The sequence below is a fragment of the Bombina bombina genome, chromosome 4 (assembly GCF_027579735.1).
Source record: "Bombina bombina isolate aBomBom1 chromosome 4, aBomBom1.pri, whole genome shotgun sequence".
In the NCBI taxonomy this organism is placed as follows: Eukaryota; Metazoa; Chordata; class Amphibia; order Anura; family Bombinatoridae; genus Bombina; species Bombina bombina.
The window spans coordinates 648,765,864-648,782,377 of NC_069502.1; the positions used below are offsets into that span (position 1 = coordinate 648,765,864).

At 39.9% G+C, this 16,514-nt stretch overlaps 1 protein-coding gene across 6 annotated transcripts in view; it reads left to right on the forward strand.

The window, feature by feature from the left end:
- PTPRK (protein tyrosine phosphatase receptor type K) overlaps window positions 1-16,514 on the forward strand; it is an 865,926-nt gene that overhangs the window by 468,026 nt on the left and 381,386 nt on the right. For all 6 annotated transcript variants that reach the window (XM_053710702.1, XM_053710703.1, XM_053710705.1 and 3 more), the window contains exon 7: window positions 3,867-4,160. In XM_053710702.1, the coding sequence (XP_053566677.1) occupies window positions 3,867-4,160 (294 nt within the window). The remainder of the gene's footprint in view (window positions 1-3,866; window positions 4,161-16,514) is intronic.

The window sequence follows — 16,514 nt, forward strand, 5'->3', positions numbered from 1 at the left end:
TCATAGGCTAATGAGGAAACTTACAGGTTATTTTTTATTTTATTCAAATTTGAGAGCTGCGCAGTTTTATTAAGCTGGCGTGCTTTTCCTTAGCAGGGCCGTTCCTGCATGACGCACAGTGTGACCGGGAGTGGTAACGTTTTTTTCCTATTCCTGACCGAGTGTCTGCAGAGAGGAGCGAATTTCTCTATCTGTCTGGGTCATAGGAGGTGGTGAGTGCCCCAGCCATTGGGGGTATAAGGTGCCAGATGTTGTTTCTATAATTTAAATTAAATTAGACTTGATATGGAGGATTCTGATTATTTAGAGGGGGATCCCTCTAATACAGAATTTGATACCTGTGTATATTGTGAGGAGGCCCGGGTAGTCCAGCCCTCTCAATTATCTTCCGTATGACGCAACAGAGTTTTCTCATCAACCAATGTTGAGATGTTGGAGACCACTGAGCCGCCCGCCTCTGAGGATTTCTCATCCCATGAGGTGTGTTCCCTAGATTCTTCTGTTCCTACACATGCAGTTTTCCCGGGTACTGCTGCTCCTTTGCCTGAAGGGGACTTTTTCCACCAAAGGTTCCTGCACAGTTCCGCATGGCCATCTCTATGGCCTTAGCGATTTTGCCTCTTCCTGCTACGTGCAAGTGAAGGGTTAATCCATGCATTCCTGCCCAGGGATATTGTGTAAATTGACAATTGTATCTGATCAGTCATCTGGGGATGTGGTTCCCTCTGAGGCTTCAGAGGTTGGACCTTCAGGGTCGGAGTCTGCTGATTTGATTCCTCTGACTGAAAAGAATTTAGCATTTAGATTTATGACACGCCTGCGCTTGCTTCTGAGAGAAGTTTTGGCAATGTTAGAGGTTCCTATTACTGATCTGTCAGTCGAATTTCAGTCTTCTAAATCAGATAGTGATCTTGATTAGATGAGTGGAGAAGGATGGAGATCCTTTTCCTTCTCGTCTATATATCATTTTTGTTTTGTATTTTAGTATCCCAGTTTTGAGCTCTATAGGGAGGTTTGTGTCGTATGACAGGCAGGTCCTGTTTTTGCACATTCCTTCTTGGCTATCACTTTTGTGCACTTGCCTAATTTCCTTTTCTATTCTGTTTTCATGATAGTTTTTTTGTTTAGAGCTCTTGGTTGTTGTAGAAACACTTTTTACGAAGACGTTTAGTCATATGCGATATTAGATACTAACGACTAAGGTTGTTGCGTTTTCTGGAGACTTCCGGTAGAAGCATCTCAGTCTCCGTTCGAGGTGATGTTTCCCTCAATATTTTCGGAACAGATTTAAGCCATTGAGCTGATACTTTTTAGTTTTTTGGATTATTCTCAGTCTCCTACCATTAGATGGAACTTCAGAATATTCTGTTAAGTCCTTGAGTTGCTCTGGCAGATATGTCGGTTAAGTCTACTCTTTCCTTCTACTCCAGAGAAGGAGTTATTTCTAGCTATTTCCTGTCTAGGCAGAGCGGGTCCATCTATCCTAGATGACAGGAAGGACCTGGTTTAGGTTCTATCTTGGATGGGCGTTGATTCTGGATCATATTGGTCCTAGAGGCCGGAGCTAGGCTTCTCATCCTGCTTTTCCGGGCAGTTTTTCTTCCCTTGATTTTGTCTTGCGGCAGAGAGAGGGAAGCTTTTTAGATGACTTTTGATCATTGCCCTATTACCTATTGCAGTGTGAGAATATTTTCATGGTCCAAAAAGGGAGGGGTCTCCCGTCCTATTTGGGTTCTATGGCACTTAGGCAGAGCTTATTATGTCTCCTTTTTGGAGGAAATTATAGGGTTCTCTCTTCCTTTTTGTTTGAGAACTCTGCAAGATCGCTGTCGTAAAGGATATCTTTCCCTTTTCATTCCTTTTGGGTGAAAGCCGGTTGTTATGGACCGTCTCTTCCAGTAAACCTAATTTCTGATCCAATTTTTTTTTGGGGATCTAGGGTTTAACTTGGCAGGATCCTGATTCCCGTTTTATCAGTAGCTCCCTGGTCTTGACGATTCTGGTTTACTTACTATCAATTGTTAGAAGACTTTTAGGGATTGTCATCTGTCTTCTTCGATCCTCAGAGATTGATCTAGACTAGAGTTATCTGGTATAGGTGCCAGGGTGGATCCCTGAAAGCAAAATTGGTCTTTACAGGCAGGAAGAGTTTCCTTAGATCTTGTGAAGTTAGAGTTTACCTCATCGGTTGTGCCCTCCAGCCCCCCTTCAGACCATCGCTGGCTCTGTGGAGGAGGGTGTTGTTTTTTTGTCATATGACTCTTCTTGGGTTTCTTTCCTTTGACAGGTCTCATCTCAGCCGAGGCCAGAACATCGGCATACGCTGTTTTGAATCTGTCTTAGCAAACTTACCTGGAATACCGGTTGGGAAAATCGCTCTCCAGTGTTTTGTCCAGATCTCCCTGTCCTGAGGAACATCTCTTGAAACTCTTCCGGGCAGTTTTGCTTTGGTCGCTAGCCTGTTAGTTTGGGGAGAGCGTGTCCTATGGGGGACTGTCGGTTCAGGAGATTCCCTACCGATTATTCTTATGGTTCCTCAGGCAAGCATTTTGCTCTGAGGGTTTTTTAGGGGGGTGCATCAGGCTACTTTTGTTTCTTTGCAGGAGGTGGTCGTTAAAGTTTATCTTCAATGATCTACTCCATCTGTAGATTGCTTCTATGTGCCTTAGTCTCTGTGTTGCAACCTTGCAACACATACTCCTTATTGGGATTTTATAATAAGGCTGTTCTACTAGCCTAGTTAGTTTTTCTTCCTAAGGTTGTGTATTTGTGACTTCAATCGAGAGATTGTAGTTTTTATTTTTTATATGTCCAATTCCTTCTCTAGAAGAAAAAAGGTTTTACCTTTTTAGGGAATCAGGTCTTGATATCTTTTTCAGGCTACATAAGAATTTGACAGTTTTCTTGTTGAATAATTGTATCTGGGAAGTGCAAGGGTCTGAAGGCATTGTCGACTGTTCCGCTTGACATAGGAGACAGCGGGACACTAGCCTCCTCAGAAGTTTACGGCTCATTTCGAGAGCAGTGACGTCATCTTGGGTCTCTGGCATGAGATCTCTATAGATCTAATTGTTGGGCTGCTGCTTGGTGGTCCTTGCATTCCTTTTCCAAAAAGTTTTGTCCTTTTCTTTTTGCATCTGTTGAAGCAGCCTTCGAGAGTAGGGGTTTTTGCAGGCTGTGGTGCCCTCAGATTGGGGCCGCCTCTCTTTTTTTTACCCTCCTGTTAGCATTGTGTCCTCTGTAGCTTGGGTATAATTTCCCACAAGTAATGAATTCAGCTGTGGACTCTTCCTGTATTAAGAAGGAAAACATAAATTATGCTTACCAGATAATTTTCTTCTGTACAGGGAGAGTCCACAGCTCTCGCCCGTGTTCTCTGATGGGCAGCCCTAAATTTTATCTTGTTTCTTCTGGCACTTTTTTCACCCTGATATTTCTCCTACTGTTCCTTGTTCCCTCGGCAGAATAAATGGGGTATGAGGGAAACGGGGGAGGTATTTAAGGCTTTGGCTTGGGTGTCTTTGCCTCCTCCTGGTGGCCTAGTTCAGTATTTCCCACAAGTAATGAATGCAGCTGTGGACTCTCCCTGTAGAGAAGGAAAGGAAAATATCTGGTAAGCATAATTTATGTTTTTGAGATCTTATTAGTGTGTCCTTTCCTTCTCTGCAAACTGTATATAGTCATTAGGTTTTTAAACAGAACCAGCATTCATAAACCATTCATATTTTAGGTGGTATAAAATAAACCTTGTATTTAAATTATGCCGTTTTGGCACATGCATGTATTTTCATTCAGATCACTGAAATCTTTAATATTTCTTTAAATATATATATATTTTTAAATTGTTTCTGTGTTTTCTTTTACAGAGCCTCCTCGACCCATTGCCCCACCTCAGCTACTTGGTGTTGGTCCAACATACTTGCTTATCCAGCTGAATGCCAATTCTATCATTGGTGATGGACCAATCATTCTAAAAGAAGTTGAGTACCGCATGACCTCTGGAACCTGGACTGAAACCCATGCTGTGAATGCACCAACTTACAAGCTTTGGCACTTGGATCCAGACACAGAGTACGAAATACGGGTTCTTCTCACTAGGCCAGGAGAAGGTGGCACAGGTCAGCCAGGCCCTCCACTTATTACAAGTACCAAGTGTGCCGGTAAGACTGATACATTTTTTTTTTTATATAATGGAGGGAGATTGCAGCACATGTTTGAGTTTCATTTTAAGTTTAGTTTATTCTGTGCTTTTCATTTTCAATAGTTTTATGTTTTTCTTTCCTATGCTTTTTTTTTGCCATTGAAGCTTAGAGTTATGTGATATGTATAATGTTTAAAGTAAAGCTGTTCACTGTCTGTTCAGCCATTCCAAACTTGCAAGTAAGAAGAGTCGTTGAGTGTTTGCAAGAGAAACTTAATTAAAAAATGTATTATGAAATTTTAAAGTGCTGCTGCAAACCACAAGTCTTTTGCCTCACATATGGTGGAATGTAGTTAGAAACTACAGAAAGACTAGAGTTGTCTTGCTAGCATGTAACGCTTAAAGTTTCATAATATTGCATCTTAAATGTTAACAAAAGTGTGTTTTTACAATACAAAGCATCCCTTTAAAGTAACACTTAATATAACTTGTGCTGTGTTCTCATTAATTTGGATATTTCCAAGCGAGTCAACTCATACTCAAGCTCTCTTTTGTATTGTGAGCACTTAGTGGCATTATAGGTAGGTGCATAGGCAAAGATTGATCTGGCAGCACAATAAGGGAGGGAGATGGTGGATATAAATAAACTTCTAACATGGAACACACTTTATTGATGGGAAAGGGTGTTGGCTAGTTTTTGTTGCTATTTTTAAATAGGTCTGGTAAATCCCTAGGGGCTTTGTACCCAGTGTCCTCTTCAGTTTATCCTGAAAGTATTTTCCATGCTGTACCCAAAATGCAATCAATAGCCATGTATTTTGTGTGTATATCTCTCCTCTCCTCTCTCTCTCTCTCTCTCTCTCTCTCTCACATAAAGATGTTAAAAATAGTGTTGGTGTTTTAGAGACAGCAAGCTCCATTTTTAAGCTTCTGAGATTTCAGGGCATCGCTAGTAATTTGTTTTTTGTTTAGCTGTTCTTTGCATATGGCTTCTTCCTGTTTGCAGTAAACCTTCACTGCTGTTTCCTCCAACCCAGCAGATAACTTGCCTTATATAAACTCATGAAAATCTCCCTTTCCTTTTTCCCTGGCATCAAGTCCCGTTAGTAAATTGCAAGTACAGACGGGCCACTATAGCTTTTCAGATTCCTTACTCCTACAATTAACTGCAACTTGGCATTGATGATAGAAATCTGATTATAGAATTATTGACATGGCCATCTATTCCAAAGTATGTGGTGTTTAATCTCTCTCTCTCTCTCTCTCTCTCTCTCAGGCATAATGCAAATTACCATAAAAAAGGTATATTCTTATAAGATGCAGTCACAAAAGCATGACATTTTTGTACTAGTTTAGTTTACCTGTATATTTTTCATGTTGTGACTGTCAATCCCACAATGATGACCCTAAATATTAATTCTACGCAGCTCGGCAATGATAGCCTTCGCTTCACTTCCTTGTGCTGCCTAATTGTAGTGTAATGAAAGCGCAGGAGCGGAATTATCATAAGATAACCCTTAGTTAAGGGTCAGCTAGTCTGAATCAGTATTGCTCTTTAACTTTCTACACCGGTGGATTGTTTAAGTGGAATTGGCATTTAAATTTCCAAGTGAAACGAGGCTTTCTTTTGCTAAGCAGCAATGCTAAGCAGTACTTCAAATGCTTGTTTTGTCAGGTCACATCAGAGAACTGACAATTAAATGTGGCGCTATCAGCATTTAAATTACATACAGTATGAAATTCTGAGGAAGGAGCAAAAAAAAAAAAAAAAAGAGCTCATCCAAGTCAGACAGTGAGCAAACACAATAATGAAATCCCCCCTCCTTGCAACTTCTGCATAAGAATTCTAAGCAAACTGCATTTCAGTTTGCTTAGGTTCATATTCTGTTTTATTTATTTTAAATTATAACCCATTTCTTCTGTTATGTGTGATCAGTCCACGGGTCATCATTACTTCTGGGATATAACTCCTCCCCAACAGGAAATGCAAGAGGATTCACCCAGCAGAGCTGCATATAGCTCCTCCCCTCTACGTCAGTCCCAGTCATTCTCTTGCACCCAACGACTAGATAGGATGTGTGAGAGGACTATGGTGATTATACTTAGTTTTTATGACTTCAATCAAAAGTTTGTTATTTTAAAATAGCACCGGAGCGTGTTATTACTTCTCTGGCAGAGTTTGAGGAAGAATCTGACAGAGATTTTTTACTATGATTTTAACCGGAGTCGTTAAGATCATATTGCTGTTCTCGACCATCTGAGGGAGGTAAAGGCTTCAGATCAGGGGACAGCGGGCAGATGAATCTGCATTGAGGTATGTGGCAGTTTTTATTTTCTGAATGGAATTGATGAGAAAAGCCTGCCATACCGTTAAAATGACATGTATGTATACACTTCAGTATTCTGGGGATGGTATTTCACCGGAACTACTGTGTTAAGGTCACTAATCCTTTTAATAACTATTCTCATGTTAAACGTTTTTGCTGGAATGTAGAATCGTTTACATTGCTGAGGTACTGTGTGAATAAATGTTTGGGCATTATTTTCCACTTGGCAGTTTTTTGCTTTAATTGTGACAGTTTCGTTTCTCTTCACTGCTGTGTGGGAGAGGGAGGGGCCGTTTTTGGCGCTCTTTGCTACGCATCAAAAAATTCCAGTCAGCTACTTTTATATGTCCTGCATGATCCGGTTCATTTCTGACAGATCTCAGGGGTCTTCAAACTTCTTTGAAGGGAGGTAAATTCTCTCAGCAGAGCTGTGAGAATTCTTATAGTGACTGTGTATAAAAAACGTTGTTTTGTTTTCTTATGTACAAATTTAATTAGTGTTGTTTTTTACTAATGGGAACAAACCTTTGCTAAAAGTTGTGTTGTTTTAAAATTTGATGCAATAACTGTTTTTCAGTTCATTATTTCAACTGTCATTTAATCGTTAGTACCTCTTTGAGGCACAGTACGTTTTTTGCTAAAAAAGATTATAACCAAGTTGTAAGTTTTTTGCTAGTGTGTTAAACATGTCTGACTCAGAGGAAGATATCTGTGTCATTTGTTCCAATGCCAAGGTGGAGCCCAATAGAAATTTATGTACTAACTGTATTGATGCTACTTTAAATAAAAGTCAATCTGTACAATGTGAACAAATTTCACCAAACAGCGAGGGGAGAGTTATGCCGACTAACTCGCCTCACGCGACAGTACCTGCATCTCCCGCCCGGGAGGTGCGTGATATTTCGGCGCCTAGTACATCTGGGCGGCCATTACAGATAACATTACAAGATATGGCTACTGTTATGACTGAAGTTTTGTCTAAATTACCTGAACTAAGAGGCAAGCGTGATCACTCTGGGGTGAGAACAGAGTGCGCTGACAATGCTAGGGCCATGTCTGATACTGCGTCACAGCTCGCAGAGCATGAGGACGGAGAGCTTCATTCTGTGGGTGACGGTTCTGATCCAAACAGATTGGACTCAGATATTTCAAATTTTAAATTTAAATTGGAGAACCTCCGTGTACTACTAGGGGAGGTCTTAGCAGCTCTCAACGATTGTAACACTGTTGCAATACCAGAGAAACTGTGTAGGTTGGATAAATACTTTGCGGTACCGGCGAGTACTGACGTTTTTCCTATACCTAAGAGACTAACTGAAATTGTTACTAAGGAGTGGGATAGACCCGGTGTGCCGTTCTCACCCCCTCCAATATTTAGAAAGATGTTTCCAATAGACGCCACCACTCGGGACTTATGGCAAACGGTCCCCAAGGTGGAGGGAGCAGTTTCTACTTTAGCTAAGCGTACCACTATCCCGGTGGAGGATAGCTGTGCTTTCTCAGATCCAATGGATAAAAAATTAGAGGGTTACCTTAAGAAAATGTTTGTTCAACAAGGTTTTATATTACAACCCCTTGCATGTATCGCGCCGATTACGGCTGCGGCAGCATTTTGGATTGAGTCGCTTGAAGAGAACCTTAGTTCCTCTACGCTAGACGACATTACGGACAGGCTTAGAGTCCTTAAACTAGCTAATTCTTTCATTTCGGAGGCCGTAGTACATTTAACCAAACTTACGGCTAAGAACTCAGGATTCGCCATACAGGCACGCAGGGCACTGTGGCTAAAATCCTGGTCAGCTGATGTTACTTCTAAGTCCAAATTACTTAATATACCTTTCAAGGGGCAGTCCTTATTCGGGCCCGGTTTGAAAGAAATTATCGCTGACATTACGGGAGGTAAGGGCCACGCCCTACCTCAAGACAAGGCCAAAGCTAAGGCTAGACAGTCTAATTTTCGTCCCTTTCGGAATTTCAAAACAGGAGCAGCATCAACCTCCACTGCACCAAAACAGGAAGGAGCTGTTGCTCGTTACAGGCAAGGCTGGAAGCCTAACCAGTCCTGGAACAAAAGCAAGCAGGCCAGGAAACCTGCTGCTGCCCCAAAGACAGCATGAACCGAGAGCCCCCGATCCGGGACCGGATCTAGTAGGGGGCAGTCTCTCTCTCTTCGCCCAGGCCTGGGCAAGAGATGTTCAGGATCCCTGGGCACTAGAGATCATATCTCAGGGATACCTTCTAGACTTCAAATTATCTCCCCCAAGAGGGAGATTTCATTTGTCAAGGTTGTCAACAAACCAGATAAAGAAAGAAGCGTTTCTACGCTGCGTACAAGATCTGTTAACAATGGGAGTGATCCATCCGGTTCCGTGGTCGGAACAAGGACAAGGGTTCTACTCAAACCTGTTTGTGGTTCCCAAAAAAGAGGGAACTTTCAGGCCAATCTTAGATTTAAAGACTCTAAACAAATTCCTAAGAGTTCCATCGTTCAAAATGGAAACTATTCGGACTATTTTACCCATGATCCAAGAGGGTCAGTACATGACCACAGTGGATTTAAAGGATGCTTACCTTCACATACCGATCCACAAAGATCATCACCGGTATCTAAGGTTTGCCTTCTTAGACAGGCACTACCAGTTTGTAGCTCTTCCATTCGGATTGGCTACGGCTCCAAGAATCTTCACAAAGGTTCTGGGTGCCCTTCTAGCGGTACTAAGACCGCGAGGGATTTCGGTAGCTCCGTACCTAGACGACATTCTAATACAAGCTTCAAGCTTTCAAACTGCCAAGTCTCATACAGAGTTAGTTCTGGCATTTCTAAGGTCGCATGGATGGAAAGTGAACGAAAAGAAGAGTTCTCTCTTTCCTCTCACAAGAGTTCCATTCTTGGGGACTCTTATAGATTCTGTAGAAATGAAGATTTACCTGACAGAAGACAGGTTAACAAAACTTCAAAATGCATGCCGCGTCCTTCATTCCATTCAACACCCGTCAGTAGCTCAATGCATGGAGGTGATCGGCTTAATGGTAGCGGCAATGGACATAGTACCTTTTGCACGCCTACACCTCAGACCGCTGCAACTATGCATGCTAAGTCAGTGGAATGGGGATTACTCAGATTTGTCCCCTACTCTGAATCTGAATCAAGAGACCAGAAATTCTCTTCTATGGTGGCTTCATCGGCCACACCTGTCCAGGGGAATGCCATTCAGCAGGCCAGACTGGACAATTGTAACAACAGACGCCAGCCTACTAGGTTGGGGCGCTGTCTGGAATTCTCTGAAGGCTCAGGGACTATGGAATCAGGAGGAGAGTCTCCTTCCAATAAACATTCTGGAATTGAGAGCAGTTCTCAATGCCCTTCTGGCTTGGCCCCAGTTAATAACTCGGGGGTTCATCAGGTTTCAGTCGGACAACATCACGACTGTAGCTTACATCAACCATCAGGGAGGGACAAGAAGCTCCCTAGCAATGATGGAAGTATCAAAGATAATTCGCTGGGCAGAGTCTCACTCTTGCCACCTGTCAGCAATCCACATCCCGGGAGTGGAGAACTGGGAGGCGGATTTCTTGAGTCGCCAGACTCTTCATCCGGGGGAGTGGGAACTTCATCCGGAGGTCTTTGCCCAAATACTTCGACGTTGGGGCAAAACCAGAGATAGATCTCATGGCGTCTCGCCAGAACGCCAAACTTCCTCGCTACGGGTCCAGATCCAGGGATCCGGGAGCAGTTCTGATAGATGCTTTGACAGCACCTTGGAACTTCAGGATGGCTTATGTGTTTCCACCCTTCCCGCTGCTTCCTCGATTGATTGCCAAAATCAAACAGGAGAGAGCATCAGTAATTCTAATAGCACCTGCTTGGCCACGCAGGACTTGGTATGCAGATCTAGTGGACATGTCATCCTGTCCGCCTTGGTCTCTACCTCTGAGACAGGACCTTCTGATACAGGGTCCATTCAAACATCAAAATCTAACTTCTCTGAAGCTGACTGCTTGGAAATTGAACGCTTGATTTTATCAAAACGTGGTTTTTCTGAGTCGGTTATTGATACCCTGATTCAGGCTAGGAAGCCTGTTACCAGAAGGATTTACCATAAAATATGGCGGAAATACCTATACTGGTGCGAATCCAAAGGTTACTCCTGGAGTAAGGTTAGGATCGCTAGGATATTGTCTTTTCTACAAGAAGGTTTAGAAAAGGGTTTATCAGCTAGTTCATTAAAGGGACAGATTTCAGCTCTGTCCATCTTGTTACACAGACGTCTGTCAGAAAATCCAGACGTCCAGTCCTTTTGTCAGGCTTTAGCTAGGATCAAGCCTGTGTTTAAAGCTGTTGCTCCACCATGGAGTTTAAACTTAGTTCTTAACGTTTTACAGGGTGTTCCGTTTGAACCCCTTCATTCCATTGATATAAAAATGTTATCTTGGAAAGTTCTGTTTTTAATGGCTATTTCCTCGGCTCGAAGAGTCTCTGAGTTATCAGCCTTACATTGTGATTCCCCTTATCTGATTTTTCACTCAGACAAGGTAGTTCTGCGTACTAAACCTGGGTTCTTACCTAAGGTAGTCACTAACAGGAACATCAATCAAGAGATTGTTGTCCCATCCTTGTGTCCAAATCCTTCTTCAAAGAAGGAACGTCTTTTACACAATCTGGATGTAGTTCGTGCCCTCAAGTTCTACTTGCAGGCAACTAAAGATTTTCGCCAAACTTCTTCCTTGTTTGTCGTTTACTCTGGACAGAGGAGAGGTCAAAAAGCTTCTGCTACCTCTCTCTCTTTTTGGCTTCGTAGCATAATACGTTTAGCCTATGAGACTGCTGGACAGCAGCCTCCTGAAAGAATTACAGCTCACTCCACTAGAGCTGTGGCTTCCACTTGGGCCTTTAAGAATGAGGCCTCTGTTGAACAGATTTGCAAGGCTGCAACTTGGTCTTCGCTTCATACTTTTTCCAAATTTTACAAATTTGACACTTTTGCTTCTTCGGAGGCTATTTTTGGGAGAAAGGTTCTTCAGGCAGTGGTTCCTTCTGTATAATGAGCCTGCCTATCCCTCCCGTCATCCGTGTACTTTTGCTTTGGTATTGGTATCCCAGAAGTAATGATGACCCGTGGACTGATCACACATAACAGAAGAAAACATAATTTATGCTTACCTGATAAATTCCTTTCTTCTGTTGTGTGATCAGTCCACGGCCCGCCCTGTTTTAAGGCAGGTAAATATCTTTTAAATTATACTCCAGTCACCACTTCACCCTTGGTTACTCCTTTCTCGTTGTTTCTTGGTCGAATGACTGGGACTGACGTAGAGGGGAGGAGCTATATGCAGCTCTGCTGGGTGAATCCTCTTGCATTTCCTGTTGGGGAGGAGTTATATCCCAGAAGTAATGATGACCCGTGGACTGATCACACAACAGAAGAAAGGAATTTATCAGGTAAGCATAAATTATGTTTTTGGTGAGTGCTCAGATCCTACTGACTTCAGACAATTTTATTTGTGACTCTTGCTTAGCTGCAATGTTTTACCAAACAGTAAAGTGTAAATTGAAGCAACAGCAATTGTGTATGTAACATCTATGTCTATATTTATGGCATTTCTTTCTATGTTATTTAAAGGTGCTTTTTTCACTAGGCATATTGGTCAGTTGTTTTGGAAATTTTTGGAGTGTAGGCGCAAGTGAATGCTTTTACCCCTGTCTTGATTATTCAGTATCCTTATCTAAGGGAATTGTATAAAAGATTTGTATAAAAGATTTGACACTTGTTTAAATAACAAATATATTTATTTGAAAAATAAGAAAAAAATCTCTTTAAAAATTCCAATACGGACTTTGTGACACGTGGTTTACAAGTTCTAATATGTCTTGTAACTAATAAGTGAAGTCTATGACTGGTGTTACAAGATTAATGGTATAGATGTATAGTAACAATATGTTTGGTAATGATATGTTTAGTGACAATATGTTCATAAGAAATATAATGAAACAACCTATGTGTTGGGAAAATGTTTTGAAAATAGGACTCGTTAGAGTGTTGTACCTAGTGCATTGAAAACCTAGTACACAGTCTAAAAAGTCAAATTTATGTTTGTAGAGTTTTGCTATTGCCAATATTTCTTGTTTTACTATATATATAGAAAACTATTCTTGGTGCTTGTTCCTGGTATCGGCAATTATTAGCTTTCACACAAATCACTGTCATATGAGAGAGGAAAGGAAAATGTTTGGACATTTGTTGCTTAAAATCTTACAAATATTTGTTGCTTGAAGTCTTACAAATATTTCATAAAACATATATTGCTAAAAATGTAAAAATGTATATTTACGGTTAAAACTGTATTTCTGCAATTATAAAACATATATTGCCAAAAGTGTAAAACTGTATATTTACGGTTAAAACTGTATTTCTGCAATTTTAAACTTGCTAGTAGTCGGCCGACTATTGTATGGCAATTTAAATTGCACAGGAAATTTTTGTATTCGTTGGTAACTCAGTATCAATATTAAAAGAAAAAGAAAAACCACCGGTGGATTTGTTGTTTAAAAGTCGTTTTCTTAAAAGCTTTTTTTGGATAATTTGTGTCGGTTTATATTGGACACTCCTATTTGCGCCAGTATCCTTGAGTGTTAAACACTGTCAATATGTGTTGAGATAAGAACTATAATGACCAAAGCTCTACGGTCTAGGGAAGTATTAGAGTAAGGAGCGTTAAGACTTACTGTACTCCTAACCGATTCTGGAGCCTGGTTCGAGTTGTTGCGCTCTTTTTTGCTGGAGGATGTCGAGTTCCGCTGACTGTGTGCAGCTCCGTTTCCCTCTTGATGTGGGTAGTCTTTGTAACGGTCTGCTGGTATAGACCGAAGTGCTGGAGTTGATACAAATTGGAAGTGTTTTTCTTTGAAGGCTTTGATCCGTCTGCAATGATCCCAAAGTCAATATGTCAACGCGTTTCTGCCCTCAAAAAAGGGCCTTTCTCAAGCTAGTCTTGAGAAAGGCCCTTTTTTGAGGGCAGAAACGCGTTGACATATTGACTTTGGGATCCTTGCAGACGGATCAAAGCCTTCAAAGAAAAACACTTCCAATTTGTATCAACTCCAGCACTTCGGTCTATACCAGCAGACCGTTACAAAGACTACCCACATCAAGAGGGAAACGGAGCTGCACACAGTCAGCGGAACTCGACATCCTCCAGCAAAAAAGAGCGCAACAACTCGAACCAGGCTCCAGAATCGGTTAGGAGTACAGTAAGTCTTAACGCTCCTTACTCTAATACTTCCCTAGACCGTAGAGCTTTGGTCATTATAGTTCTTATCTCAACACATATTGACAGTGTTTAACACTCAAGGATACTGGCGCAAATAGGAGTGTCCAATATAAACCGACACAAATTATCCAAAAAAAGCTTTTAAGAAAACGACTTTTAAACAACAAATCCACCGGTGGTTTTTCTTTTTCTTTTAATATTGATACTGAGTTACCAACGAATACAAAAATTTCCTGTGCAATTTAAATTGCCATACAATAGTCGGCCGACTACTAGCAAGTTTAAAATTGCAGAAATACAGTTTTAACCGTAAATATACAGTTTTACACTTTTGGCAATATATGTTTTATAATTGCAGAAATACAGTTTTAACCGTAAATATACATTTTTACATTTTTAGCAATATATGTTTTATGAAATATTTGTAAGACTTCAAGCAACAAATATTTGTAAGATTTTAAGCAACAAATGTCCAAACATTTTCCTTTCCTCTCTCATATGACAGTGATTTGTGTGAAAGCTAATAATTGCTGATACCAGGAACAAGCACCAAGAATAGTTTTCTATATATATAGTAAAACAAGAAATATTGGCAATAGCAAAACTCTACAAACATAAATTTGACTTTTTAGACTGTGTACTAGGTTTTCAATGCACTAGGTACAACACTCTAACGAGTCCTATTTTCAAAACATTTTCCCAACACATAGGTTGTTTCATTATATTTCTTATGAACATATTGTCACTAAACATATCATTACCAAACATATTGTTACTATACATCTATACCATTAATCTTGTAACACCAGTCATAGACTTCACTTATTAGTTACAAGACATATTAGAACTTGTAAACCACGTGTCACAAAGTCCGTATTGGAATTTTTAAAGAGATTTTTTTCTTATTTTTCAAATAAATATATTTGTTATTTAAACAAGTGTCAAATCTTTTATACAAATCTTTTATACAATTCCCTTAGATAAGGATACTGAATAATCAAGACAGGGGTAAAAGCATTCACTTGCGCCTACACTCCAAAAATTTCCAAAACCTCTCCTGTACACCTAAGTAAGATATTTTTTGGGGAAAATATCCTAGGAGTAAAAGGCTTACCCCATTAGGCAGCGCAAAAAAGTTTTACACTTCACTCACCTAAACAATATTGGTCAGTTGTGTTTGTAGACAAAGGGCTTTATGATCCAAGTCTTGTCAGAACTGCAAAGGAACAACTCGATGCAGTGTTCTAGATGTGATGTGAATGAGAAACCTCTAGATTAAAACCTCCAAAAACAAAGTCCAAAGATTTTGCCTGATTTCTCTCCATTCCGACAGGTTTTTGCTCATCCAGCCCCTAAGGATTTAACCCTCATTATGACACTAAACCCTCAGTAGTAAAGATCTTTACAACCTGTCCCCATTGCTAAATATTCCTAAATATTTATACAATTAATATAATTAAGAAAAAAACTTCTCAAGCTAATCTTTACTTTTAAGATTTCAAAGCTTAGTGGGGAAAACTGCAAACGATAAAAATACACAACTAATTGTTATATTTCAGGGGGAATGAAAATCTGCCATATTAAAGGGATTGTCCAGTCAAACATTTTTTTTTAAAGATTCAGATAGAGCACACAATTTTAAGCAACTTTCTAATTTACTACTATTATCATTTTTTCTTCATTCTCTTGGTATCTTTATTTTAAAAAAACTGTAATGTAAGCTTAGAAGCTGGCCCAAATTTTGTTTAGCATCTGGGTAGTGCTTGCTGATTGGATGGCTACATTTAGACACCAATCAGCAAGCGCTACCCAGGTGCTGAACCAAAAATGGGCCGGCTTCTAAGCTTACATTCCAGATTTTTAAAATAAAGATACCAAGAGAATGAAGACATTTGATAATAGAACTAAATTAGAGCATGCAATGGAAAGCAACTTTCTATGTAAATCATGAATGTTTCATTTTGACTGGACTATTCCTTTAATGAAATAACTACAATTAAATGTGTTAATGTTACTTTCAGTTTGAAACAATGGACTGCATCACAAAAAATATCTGCATTTAAAAAAAAAAAGAAGTTTTATGAGCATTTCAAATTGTTGTCATGTTACAAAATATTACAGCCTTCTGCTACTTCAGAGCACTCCAGGTTTGTACAGCTTTTAAAATATTTCTTGCATATGTTTATCTAGTATCTCCAGCTGTGGCCAATCCAAGATTAGATGTAAATGACATTGCACATTTTCCTAATAACTGTAGCATGTAGCAGGGTGTTATTTCATGTCTGCAGTAAAAACATTTTTTAGTGGTATTTTAATTTTAAGTTAATCTATTTAAATATTCTGCAAATGCATATTTGAGCACAACTAATACCATTTTGATCCCAGAAGAATCAACTAGAGTGTATCCAATACTGGCAGATATAAATTCTCACAACTGTATTAAATTGCTAGATCAAGCCACTGCAGAAAAAAAAAAGTAGTTTTATTCAGCATCGGAGCATCATTCTAAAAATGTATATAGTAACAAAAAAAGGTTAACCAGCGAGGCAGAAAAGCAGATGCGGCCTTGAAATGAAAGTAAAAGAAGGGTGCAGATTGTCTTATAGGAAATGTTTAGCATTTTTGTTAGCTACTTTCAAGGGTATTATGTTAGTTACATGAGGAGGATAACTACGTTATTAGTTATTTTGCTCATTTGCCTAGTAGCAATTAATTGCTGGTATATTCTATGCATACATTGAATGTCCCTTTTAAAGTTGGCTAGCAGTTCATTGTAT